Raw genomic sequence first — 13,453 nt, 5'->3', positions numbered from 1 at the left:
CTTCGTGGTGAAGATCGGGAGCATTCATCGTACGGCGTTGCCATGGCGGCGCAGCGAATTTCGATGTTTCGCCATGAAACAGGAAGCTGTGTTAACTTGAGTTTACATTGTCCGATCTGCACCAGATTTCACATGCTGGACAAGAGTCCAGGCCTGAGGACATCTACAGGCCAGTTAGGAGTCATAGGCATTGCGCCACCTACTGGTGACACGAAACAGGAAGTGGCTTGTAACTGGCTTGTACATGGTCAAATCTGGCCCAAACTTCACACGTTGGATGAGAGTCCCGGCCTGAACACATCTACAAGCCGATATTCGGTTATAGTAATAGCGCCACCTACTGGCGACAGGAAATGCCATGTTTTATACTGTGGTGTACTACTCCGAGCGGGTTGACCAGATCCACCTCAAATGTGGTCAGAAAAGCCGTAGGACCATGATGACGCTTCGTGGTGAAGATCGGGAGCATTCGCCGCACGGCGTTGCCATGGCGGCGCGGCGAATGTCAATGTTTCGCCATGAAAGAGGAAGCTGGGTTAACTTGAGTTTACATCGTCCGATTTGCACCAGATTTCACATGTTGGACAAGAGTCCAGGCCTGAGGACATCTACAGGCCAGTTAGGAGTCATAGGCATTGCGCCACCTACTGGTGACACGAAACAGGAAGTGGCTTGTAACTGGCTTGTACATGGTCAAATCTGGCCCAAACTTCACACGTTGGATGAGAGTCCCGGCCTGAAGACATCTACATGCCGATATTCGGTTATAGTCATAGCGCCACCTACTGGCGACAGGAAGTTGTGTGAACTTGAGCGTACATTGTCCGATCTGCACATTTCACATGCTGGACAAGAGTCCAGGCCTGAGGACATCTACAGGCCAATTGGGAGTCATAGGCATTGCACCACTTACTGGCGACAGGAAGTAAGCCTTGTGTGACAATCACCACATGATTTACATGGAATTTTCATGGTGTGGGCCATGTCGACCGGTCGGTGTCCGGTAACGATGCCGCGGCTGCGACACACCCCGACTGCAGCACACCCCGACTTGCACACAGAGGCGAGGGCCCGCTCATCACTGCTTGCAGTTTTAATTGTTTTTGCAATTTATATCTTGGATAATATGAAACCATAAGATGATGGAATTAATAATGTAGCTTTGAAAGATTTTATTGTTCTGTTTATTACTTTTACTGGAGGGGGACACCAATTTGCACAACTTCTGTAGAAAGGCCCATATACTGTATATATTTTTAAATCTAATGCAATGATATTCTTAACTGTCTCTCTACTCTCCCCTCTTCCACTCTATCTTTCTCATGCACAGATCTGAGACTCATTCTTGTTGGATCGCAGATGTATGGAGCTCACTCAGTTGCAAACACAATCTTAGGGGGAAAAGCCTTTGAATGGGGAAAAAGAACTGCTCATAGTGTGACACATGAGGGCCTGGTGAATGGAAAGGTAATTCAGCTGGTGAAAGCTCCGGTGTGGCTGAGGGGTTACCATCTGTGTGACACAGCAGAAATTGTAAAAGAGGAACTTGTGCTCAGTGTCACCCACTGCCATCCAGGACCCCATGCTTTCATTCTGCTAGTTGAGGCTGACTTGCCATTCACAAGCGCTTGTGCCAGAGCAGTAGAAGAGCACCTACAGCTCTTCGGAGAGAGTGTGTGGAGCCACACTATTGTACTCTTCACCTGTGTGGATTGGTTGGGCAGTACAACCATTGACCAGTACATTAAAGGTGAAGGGAATGGCTTGACACAACTCCTTAAGAGATGTGGGGACAGATACTACACCTTTGACAGCACCAAGGAATATAAAACTCTAAGTCAAGAGCTTCTGGTGAAGATTGAGAACCTGGTGGGAGAAAATAATGGCAGACATTTTGAAATTGAAGAGAATGAGCTGCAGAGAATTAGAGAAAAGAGGGAACAAGTGAAACATAAAGCAGAAGCCAGAAGTAAGGAGAACAGAACACAGAAAGACAAGGAAGGTTGGTGAAAGTTTTCTTACATTTTCTGACCATGTATGATGGACTGATTAAAAAAGCACTTACTTTTTACTGACTGCATGTTGTGGAATACTGGTATTGATCTGCTCAATCAGGACAAACACTTTCAAGCTTTTCATAATTCTCCCAATATCATTCAGTCTAAATATTTACCACTTCTCTTCAACCTAACCAAAAAATTTGCCATAATCCTTAATGACACAGTTTTACACAGTTCTGTCCTGCAGGAATTATTTTGCAGATTCATCATTGGCATTGAATGCTGAAATCTGAACTGTAATCATCCCCAAATGCCAAAACTGTCAACTGTCATGCTGAACCTCATCAGTTCTAAGAAAGAAAAAAAAAAGCTTGTCTTATTGTGAACTTGTGTCTCACAGTTGAGCAACTCTTCAAAAAAGAATCAAATTTGTGTTTAGGATTTAACAAATTTTGAGGCATAAGCAGCAATGACTGAGCAGATACAAAAATGTCTTCAGAAAGTATTCAAACCCCTTGACTATTTGCACAGTTTGTGGTGTTACAGCCTCAGTTCAAAATATATTAAATTAGCATTTTTTTGGTTACTGATCTACACACAATACTCCATGATGTCACAGTTGATTTTTTATATATATATTAAAAAATTAATAAAAAAAAAGAAAAGCTGAAATATTTTGAGTTAAAGTGTATTCAACCCCTTTGCAATGACACTCCAACTGATGTGAAGGTGCATGCAAATTATTATGAATGTCCTTGAGATCTCTCTGCAACATTATTTGAGTCCACCTGTGGCCAGTTCAATTACTTGACCTGATGAAGCCAAGGACAACTCTGACAGAACTATAGAGCTCCTTGGCTGTGAAAGACAGTCAGTGTTGTACTTCACATATCCAGGCTGTATGGTAGAGTGGGCAGAAGGAAGCCACTCCTCAAAAAAGGCACATGGCAGCAGCCTAGAGTTTGTAAAAAGAGAAAAAGAGTAAACTGAGAATATGAGCCAACTTTATGTTCCATCAGGACAATGACCCTCAGCATACAAAATTATATGAAGATAGCTGTTCAGAGATGCTCCCCATTTGACCTGACCAGGTTTGAGCAAATCTGCAAGTTCAAATGGGAGAAAATCCCCAAATCCATATAAATAAATACAAGAAGGCTTGAAGCTGTAATTGTTGCCAAAGATGTTTCCACAAAAATAAAAAAAATAAAAATCACCTTGTCATAGGATATTGTGTATAGCTTTTTGACAAAAAAAACAATTTTCCAATCCATTTTGTATTCAGTCTGGAACACCAAATGCAGAAAAAGAAAGAGGGAACAAGTGAAACATAAAGCAGAAGCCAGAAGTAAGGAGAACAGAACACAGAAAGACAAGGAAGGTTGGTGAAAGTTTTCTTACATTTTCTGACCATGTATGATGGACTGATTAAAAAAGCACTTACTTTTTACTGACTGCATGTTGTGGAATACTGGTATTGATCTGCTCAATCAGGACAAACACTTTCAAGCTTTTCATAATTCTCCCAATATCATTCAGTCTAAATATTTACCACTTCTCTTCAACCTAACCAAAAATTTACCATAATCCTTAATGACACAGTTTTACACAGTTCTGTCCTGCAGGAATTATTTTGTAGATTCATCATTGGCATTGAATGCTGAAATCTGAACTGTAATCATCCCCAAATGCCAAAACTGTCAACTGTCATGCTGAACCTCATCAGTTCTAAGAAAGAAAAAAAAAAAGCTTGTCTTATTGTGAACTTGTGTCTCACAGTTGAGCAACTCTTCAAAAAAGAATCAAATTTGTGTTTAGGATTTAACAAATTTTGAGGCATAAACAGCAATGACTGAGCAGATACAAAAATGTCTTCAGAAAGTATTCAAACCCCTTGACTATTTGCACAGTTTGTGGTGTTACAGCCTCAGTTCAAAATATATTAAATTAGCATTTTTTTGGTTACTGATCTACACACAATACTCCATGATGTCACAGTCGATTTTTTATATATATATTAAAAAATTAATAAAAAAAGAAAAGCTGAAATATTTTGAGTTAAAGTGTATTCAACTCCTTTGCAATGACACTCCAACTGATGTGAAGGTGCATTCAAATTATTATGAATGTCCTTGAGATCTCTCTGCAACATTATTTGAGTCCACCTGTGGCCAGTTCAATTACTTGACCTGATGAAGCCAAGGACAACTCTGACAGAACTATAGAGCTCCTTGGCTGTGAAAGACAGTCAGTGTTGTACTTCACATATCCAGGCTGTATGGTAGAGTGGGCAGAAGGAAGCCACTCCTCAAAAAAGGCACATGGCAGCAGCCTAGAGTTTGTAAAAAGAGAAAAAGAGTAAACTGAGAATATGAGCCAACTTTATGTTCCATCAGGACAATGACCCTCAGCATACAAAATTATATGAAGATAGCTGTTCAGAGATGCTCCCCATTTGACCTGACCAGGTTTGAGCAAATCTGCAAGTTCAAATGGGAGAAAATCCCCAAATCCAGATAAATAAATACAAGAAGGCTTGAAGCTGTAATTGTTGCCAAAGATGTTTCCACAAAAATAAAAATCACCTTGTCATAGGGTATTGTGTATAGATTTTTGACAAAAAAAACCAATTTTCCAATCCATTTTGTGTTCAGTCTGGAACAACACCACATGCAGAAAAAGTCAAGGAAGTTGGACACTTTCTGACAACAATGTATCTTCTGCATCAGCAGGAGAAACTATCTAGTGATAAAAGTGATAAAAGAGTGATAAAAAGAGAGTAAAGTATACCTTTACTGGCAGGCGAATAAATTGTAGATGATCACTGTTTAATCTTTTCTTCAGGAGAACCCTTGTCAGAGTTCACTATTGTCTTGCTGGGCTGGGTTATTGCCAAGAAAAGTGCTGTGGGGAATGCCATCTTGGGCATCACTGACGTGGAGGGAAGAACAGAAACACATGTAAAGGAAACCAGGGTTGTGGGAGAACGACGACTGACTGTGACTGTTGTGGACACTCCTGGATGGTGGAAATTCTTCTCTGCCAATTTGGTACCAAGTACCGTCAAATCTGAGATCATGAAGGCAGTAGATCAGGACCAGGACCAGGATTGCCCTCAAGACCAAGCTTCCTCTAGCCGTGCCTTCCTCCTAATGATCCCTGCTGACACTTCATTTACTAATGAACAGAGGAAGATTATAGAGGACAATATGAAGCCATTCGGTGAGCAGGTCTGGGAAAATACCATTGTGGTCTTCAGCAGCGGGAACTGCATTGGAGAATACCCCATTGAGCAGCATATCGAGAGCGAAGGGGATGCTCTCATCTGGCTTGTGGAGAAATGTGGGAACAGGTACCTCGTCTTTGACGATGAAAAAGAAGAGGTCAGTCAGGTTGTAGAGCTGTTAGACAAGGTCGAAGAAATGCTGAAGAAGAAAATGTCCGGAGGTCAAACCCCTCAGACCTTAAGCACAACAGAGACTGAGGACCACACAGCAGCTGTAGTTGATGAGGATCTAAAGAAGATGGTTGAAGTGCTCTACAGAGTCTGGGACTGGGGATTATGGGAAACTGAAGAAGTCAGAAGAAGATTTTATAAAAGATCTATGCAAGCCATTCAACTTGGAACAAGTAGCATGAACCCACCTGTCCATAGTAAGTCTCTTTTGTTTTATTTGTAATAATAATAACTTAATTAGTATAGCACTTTTCTAAAAACAATGTTTACAAAGTGCTTTACATACAGTAAAACCCAAAAGCAGTGATGTAATGAACTACGTTTTCTCCATTTTCTGGTCAGTCTACAATAACATGCTTGCTTGGTATTGCTGGAAACTAGAAATTCCGAGCTTTCCAATGACCCTAAACGCACCACGATTGGAACGATACAACGTCCGCCATTTCCGGGAAAACGTAGCAGTCAAACTTCACATTTTACAGTCACACTGACAAAATCTATGTTCTTGCCAAAATATTTAACCAAGGCTTATGTTATTTTCTCCAAAAAACGGCAGATTTTAGTTACTCACGTTTCTACCGTAACTTTGAGACGTGTTTCTGACTCATAGCGATCTTCCAGGGATTTTCACCAGCCATTTCAGTCCAGACAGACTGGCGCCAGTGTTGCCAGATCTCGCGAGAGAAACAAGCAACCAAGTCTCTGGAACCCCCCCCCCAAAAAAAATAAAATAAATCCTGAATCCACAAACTCTTTGTTTATTATTGCTTTTAACATGTGCTAATCTTTTTTCTTTTTTTTTAGTTCCAGGACTTCAAACCAACATCAAACTCAGATTTTCCTTCTTTCAGTTTAAATATACAGTATCTCTCTGCAATAACAACAAGACAGTATAGAGTGACTTAAGCCAGGACATTCACATACGTGTCGGCAACAATGCGACAGGGACTGCAGAAGATCCCATTTTTAAATAATTACAACCCAGAAACAGAGTTTCAAATTGACAAGACAAATTGATTTAAATTGAAACATCTGTCTCACTAATTTTTTTCCCCACCAGCATTCCGCGAAGACCCGCTCTACTCTGCCTCTGATTGGCTAGTACTCATTGCCGTCAGGGTCAGAGCCAATCAGAGGCAGAGTAGAGCAGGTCTTCGCAGAATGCGGGTGGGAAAAAAACATAACACTTCACTGACTGTCACCTGTGTGTATGGGGGAAGGGGAGGGGCGGAGGGACCGGGGTTGTGGACGGATCTTGCAACAGGACAAACTATCAAAAACATCTGCTTGACAACAAGGGACCAAGCCCAAATAAGCAACTACACTTTAGAAACAAGCCCAAAAAAACGCAACCCACAACTACCAATATTTGTAAGCAACTTTACAGAAAAACAAGCCCAAAGTTGCTTATAATAAGCGGACTTGGCAACTGTGACTGGCGCTCTATGGTGGGAGCTCGGCTCTTCGTCGCCATCTGGTGGCTGTATCGAAGTAAATTACTAACGTATTAAGTATTAACGTTAGGTGGTATTAAAAACAGAGAGGTTTGATTCAGTTAAGCACTAAATAAGTCAGCTATCTATCTATCGATAACTAGCTGTCTTGCTTACCTGCATATAGTCCTTCCCAGTTTTCTTGATATTCCGAAATTAATTCAATGTAGCCTTGGCTTTGATGTGATGTGATGCTGGCGCACGCATGCGCGCAACCAGTCCAAGCTACAAGGACTGCTGCAGAGACCACTGAAGCTTTTAAAGCAACCTCGAGATTTTGACAGTAGCGGGCCACAAATGCCATGGTGGCCGTAGGGGCGTACGGGCATCACGGCCAGAGCGAGGGGCCATGACGGCCAAATTCCTACCCTGGTGGAATCTGACTAAAATGTAACGTTAGAATAGTGTTGATTATATATACAAGAAATAAATTATAATCAATTATATCAATTATACTATAAATGTGCTATCAAACTAACATTCACACCCATCATACTGGAGGTGGACGATGATTTACTGGCAGATATCAGAATTTTAATTAACCCAAGGCCAACATTGGTCTGATTTTATTAGCAAACTGTAACCCTAAGCCAAACCCTACAGTGTATTATGGGTGTAGCATACCCAGCGGAATGATGGTGAACGCTTACTGATAGTTTGCGAGGATTTATTTTCAAGGTTGCCCTTTTGTTGCATCAAACAAAACCTTACCAAACCAGCCCAAGAGCTGTAATGAGATAAAATAAATGACAAAATAAAGATTATTAATTACCTTAATTAGCTCTTAGTAGCTTACCATTCAAGCTAGCATACAAAAAAAAAAAGATATTCATCAATTAGCAAAACGAGCGAAACAAAATCACTCAAACTTTTCTTAACTGTCATCTTCAACCATGCACACTCCTCAGCAGGTGCTAACCTAAGTATAATACATGAAACACCTCTCATTGATTCTCTGTGTGTTTCTCCTTCGTTTCTGCATGTCAAAACCAGAAACAGTCAATCTTCCGCTAGAAACTAGACATACATTTCAAAATAAAAGCATTTCCGTTAAGACAGGACATTGACAAAATAAAAGCCTAAAACTAAATAAAGGAGATATTCCACACAAAATACGTTCACAAGATGCAAAACAAAATATGCTTCACCCATCCTGGGGTCACTTACAATGGGTTTCTGTCAATTGCAAGTATAAAAGATTGTCCTTTCAACCTGTACTTCATGTGTCAAGCAAGCTGAGGATAGGGTTAGTTTTATTAGGTGAACTTACTTGAGACTCACACCCTTGCATTGACAGGTTCCATCCAATAAGCAGTTGATGAATTGGTAATAAATGAATGAGCCAATAGGTCCAACCTAACAGTCTTATATGTTTTTTTTCTTAAATTGTATCCCTTTTTACTCTCTCTCTGACTAGTGAGTGAAGATGCTCCAGAATCCAAATTAATCCGTCTGAAGACATACCATAACAGAGAAGAAATGGAAAAAGTGCTGAAAGAGGAAACACGTGGAAGAAGCTTGGAAGAGTTGATGAGGATTGCCTTTAAGGTATACTTTCGGAAAGAATGTGGAGTCTTTGGTGAGTGACGGTTTTCCAAATCATTTCTTGTAATGCTACATTTAAACGAAAACCATAAACACCAAAAACACTTAACTAAAGCTTGAGATATCCTAAGGCGTTTTCCCAAGGAAGTACTCACTGTACTCACTAACACCAGTGTCCTCACTAGTGGGCAAAAATATTATTGTACATTAAGTCTTGCTCATCGATAAATACTAGCTGTTGTCTAGGGCAGTTCTATCAGTCATGAAAACTATTTAGAAGTGAGAGAATTGTCATCAACAAATAATCCAGCTGATATTTTTGTAATGTGATGTATCAGTTTCTGTGCATATCTTCTTTTTATATTATAAAACAACTTTTGTTCTTTATTTTGTTTAGACATTGTGTCAATCATTAGTGGAAAGGATACATTCAAGCAAGAATGGAAGCAGCTGTTTGAGAGAGAGTGGGCCAGACGAGAGGTGCGATTGATGGAATATGTCGCCCAAAGATGCTCCAGTTTGAGGGAAACTGATGACAGTAAGGATTTGCACTCGTTGTCCATACTGAACTCTATATATCTGTTGTTTCAAATATGTAAATGAAGAGGATACCTTGATATATTGATATGTAGCCTGGTGTTTTTCTTCACCAGACATTTGTCACATTATGCCAAGTGAGATGGTGATAGAGTTACACTCTCCCCTAGGCCAAGGTGCTCTTGGTGGGGCCCTTCCGTGGATAAACAAGACTAGGTCAAAACCTAGTATATGGCTGGACCGTGTATGAGTGTGCCACATGCCACGGCCGACCAATGGTGTAACTAACTTCTCTGTAGACAGGGGTTAAAATGGGATTTGGCAGGTGGGGGAACCCTGTTTCGGAGGGGGGGGTTCAGAAAAAAATAGTAATTTAAAACAAATTTCCTGCATTTCTACACCACCTAACCTCTTGGATTAAGTCAAGAAACAGCAACCCTGTATAATGTTAACCAAAAATGTAAAATTATGTTATATTACTAGATTTCAGCATTGAGGTGCTTACATTCATGATTTTGCATAGGCATACTAACCTAAAAAATCTATTATTGGGAATCATGAGAAAGTTTCAGAGCACAGACACAGAGCGTCCCCGTAACCATAACAACTCACTCTCACTCCTGCCTGAGAGGAGAGGGAGAGACGCAGAAGAGCTGCTGACTGAGATTACTCTGAGCTGCATGCATGGGAATAAATTACAATATAATAATTATATAATAATAATATAATATATATAATAATATAATATAATAATTTGTGTATATTTCTCACTATTCAGATGGTCTGAATAACTCTCTGCTGCTCGGTGCTGCTCTGTCTCGTCTGTCCTGCTGTCAGTTTCCTTTTTTCACGTCACGACGTCATCAGTTATGAATTTGTTTTTCACTGCGTGAGAAAATAGACTTGTGGCGTGACAGCGTGTGAAAAATGTCAGTTGCGTGAGTCTCTCAGTCAATGTGTGAGAGTTGGCAGCCCTATGAACTCGCTTGTCATTATTATGTATGAAACTGCCAATCAGATTTATTTACTATTTACCAGCTAGCGGCACTGGCCGGAACCGTGGCCCCAGGAAACTTCGGGAAGGTCGGAAATAAGCCCTCGGCGTGATGAAACCTCCATGCTTGTTTGTGTCTCTCTCAGAACAGAGGGGCTTCAGGTGGACTGAGCTCACGCATATGCATCGACATAAACGGTGATATGATATAGGCTAATTGTATAGATTCTACTTTAGCTTCATCTTACATGCATGATATTGGTCAGCCTGCTTACTGTGCGGGAGAAACGGGCTCCTGATCTCAGCGGAGAAACTAGACGGCGGAGAAAACGAAACTTAAATTTCTGGCTCTGTGATCCTATGATGTGCCACGTGCCACGGCCGACCAATGGTGTAACTTGATCACTCAGTCAGTCAGTCAGTCAGTCAGTGACAGACATTCGCGTTTGTAGGGCTGGCCCCGCTGTTGCGGTCCAGCCAATAAATGTTATTACACAGACTCAATTAAATATATTGTCATTTCTTGTCGATGTGTTCATTTCAGATTTGTCTGAGCCTGACCCTAAGAAGATGAAGGAAACCATTAAAAAAGTCTCTGCATGGATGGATGGAGTTGGGACTCAGGACTCAGCAGTTTCAGGATTGCTCTCAGAAGAATGGACCAGTGACCCAGAGGATAACAAGGAAACTGACAACTAATAGAGAAAATGACTGTTAATAATCACACAACTTTGAATGTATTGAAAATGTCTTATCAGTCTTATCCATTCAATTGAACTGGGTATTTGCATATATATCATATGGGTAGTTTTTATTTTTTCATTGCATTCAGGGGTGTAGATTAATTTAATAATTTACTTAGTTACTGTACTTAAGCAGAGCTGAACTATATTTTAACTATATTTTAAAGCACAGATACTACTTTTTAACCCAGTACATCAACAGTATCAAACACATTTAACAAGTTACTTTGATGGATAGGTTTTAGGATAGAAATATAAATTATTTCAAGCCAACAAACTTTAAAAGGCTGCAAGCATAACTGGATCGCTGTCCGCTTTAGATTAACATAAAGATTTTAACGCACTTAAAATGGAAGACTTCCTTGCCATAAAATACAAGGAGATTATACAGAATATGTACTTTTACTTTTGATGCTTACATTTAATAGTAAATGCTTCAGTACTTTGGCTTAAGCAGAATTTTGAATGGAAGGCTTTTAATTTTACTAATGTGCTGCTGTATTCTGTGAGGATATTTCTAGGACTTGGGCAGTAGTTTCTCCACAGATATTTTTTATTTTTTTTCTGTTTACACATATTGTTAACTTGTAATACTCAACGGATTAGATCAAGGCTCACCAAAAATATATGGTTTATAGGAGTGTTTTTATTTGCATCATTGACCATACCTCACCATACATTTTCCACTGTTTGGACGTTGAGTCAAGATTTGTCTTTTATTTTTTCACTGTACTCTATGCTCTATTCTTTTTTTCCTCATATCTCTCTTCCCCCAGGCAGTCTGTCTGTCAACTCTTTGTCCCATCTCTCTTTCTCTTTCTCTGTAACTCAGTTTTCAGTGTGTGGGCTTTGCCTCGCCTCAGATGACTTTTAAAAAATAAACCCTTTTCTTAAAGTAGGACATTCCTGAAGAGATCACCAACTCTGACTGTCTACCCTCTAAACTCAAGACTGGCTCCTCTGTCTGAAACTATCAGTCTCCTCTGGGGAAAAAAAACCTCTTCTATATCATTGATGGTTTTCTTTTGTCCATGACAGATATGTAGAAACTAGAGAAACAGGGTCAAACCAACAGCAGTCAGACAAGGTGAGTCAGCTTTGAGCTTTTCAGTGTTTGAATGTGCCATTAGAAACAGTCCAAACAGTCTTCCACAAGCTCAAGATGAAACTCAATTAAAATATCTCTGATAGCATGATTAAAATCATCATTAACAGAGATGTGCATCCAACCTCTGTCATGGCTACATGCTAAGATCATGCAACATCAACTCTTACTGGACTTTAAAGAGGCTGCTGTCAATACTAAATTAAAGGGACCGAGCTGATACTGTTAGAGCCCTGCAATTTTTTTGTGAGATGAGCCCAATGTGTACCATTTTCCATGGGGATTTATGTTTGGAAGCAGCCCATGAACCTTTATCATAGTACCAGGGATGCAGTAGTAGAGGGTAAACCCACTTAAACACAGATTTACCCACCTTTTTATCTGAGGAATAGAGCTGACCTACCTTTTTGTACTGACATAAATCTTTATGACCTAAATTCATAGCACACATTGCAAGAAACATCAAACTGGGGTAACTTATATCAAGGTAGGGTCTTTTAAGGAAAAAGATTTTCTGCAAACATAATTGATTTTGTTTGTATCGGTTGTTGTGATGCCATATGATGATCAGTGACTGGAGGTCCGATTTGGAAATCTGTATTGCTTTACAGCACAAAGGGTGATTGCTTTATGGCATAACGCAGGAAGAGGGCACTGTTCTTCCAGTGCAAACAGAGCAAGTTGCAACATCCTCTTTGCAATAGGAAGCAATGGTGTTATGGAAAATGTGGTCTTCATTTTGAGAAACACTAATACTAACAAGTGGCTACCAATCATCTTGACCATGGTCTCATTTGTTTTCAGTAATTATACCAAGGTATCACAATTAATTTGACAATGATATATTGATGTTTAAAAATGATACATGTAGCATGTCGACTTTGCCTGGATAAATAAAGGTTCAAAATAAACTCAGTTTGAGATGATGAATTATATACGTTTTTTCTTTTATTATATTCATCTAACGAAAGTTTAAGTTTAGTAATTTTCCTAGTTGTTTAAATGCAAGGTTGGGTTGGGGCTGCGATATGTCTGAAATACTGAAGGGAATAGAGAATCTAAACATAGAAGGTTGTGTGTGTGTGTAGGTGTGTGTGTGTGTGTGTGTGTGTGTGGGGGGGGGGGGGTGATAGGGATGAATACAAAATTAAGTCTGAAATAATCTCTTTCTCTCATTCTCTCTTGCTTGCTCTCTGTGTATGTCTCTCTCACTCTCACACACACACACACCTCACACACACACACATACACACACACACACAAACACACAAATCCTATGTGGTTTTGCTGGGAAGAGCCCAGATAGGAAGTGACATGCTCATTTTAGAGCATCACTATGGGACTGGCATCTCAGACAAAGAGCATGAACTACTGTTCCTGTAAGAACACACATACACATTGACACACACACACACACACGCGCACACACACACACACACGCACACACACATAAAAAACAATTGTCAGAAATGCTCATATGTACCTTACTATCTGCTTGTCAGGATTTTGACATATAAAACATGTATAGGAAATACTGTGTTGTCTGCTTTTTCTCTTTTTGGCTTTCTGTCTCTGTACT

General features: G+C 40.0%; 1 protein-coding gene across 1 annotated transcript; it reads left to right on the top strand.

Moving 5' to 3' along the window:
- Positions 1 to 1,359: 1,359 nt before the first annotated feature.
- LOC139653876 (GTPase IMAP family member 8-like) lies at positions 1,360 to 12,814 on the top strand. The gene is made up of 6 exons (XM_071530882.1): positions 1,360 to 2,002; positions 3,286 to 3,381; positions 4,845 to 5,654; positions 8,368 to 8,529; positions 8,893 to 9,033; positions 10,571 to 12,814. Exons 1-6 carry the CDS (start codon positions 1,360 to 1,362, stop codon positions 10,723 to 10,725), a joined length of 2,007 nt encoding a protein of 668 aa, XP_071386983.1. The 3' UTR covers positions 10,726 to 12,814.
- Positions 12,815 to 13,453: the final 639 nt, after the last annotated feature.

This window comes from Centroberyx affinis, unplaced genomic scaffold (genome assembly GCF_046629955.1).
Source record: "Centroberyx affinis isolate AG114_WGS23_722 - 3 ecotype Tasmania unplaced genomic scaffold, CSIRO-AGI_Caff_v1 ptg001996l_1, whole genome shotgun sequence".
Classification (NCBI taxonomy): Eukaryota; Metazoa; Chordata; class Actinopteri; order Beryciformes; family Berycidae; genus Centroberyx; species Centroberyx affinis.
The sequence above is the reverse complement of the archived record's forward strand: the minus strand, read 5'-3'. Positions and strand labels throughout refer to the sequence as shown.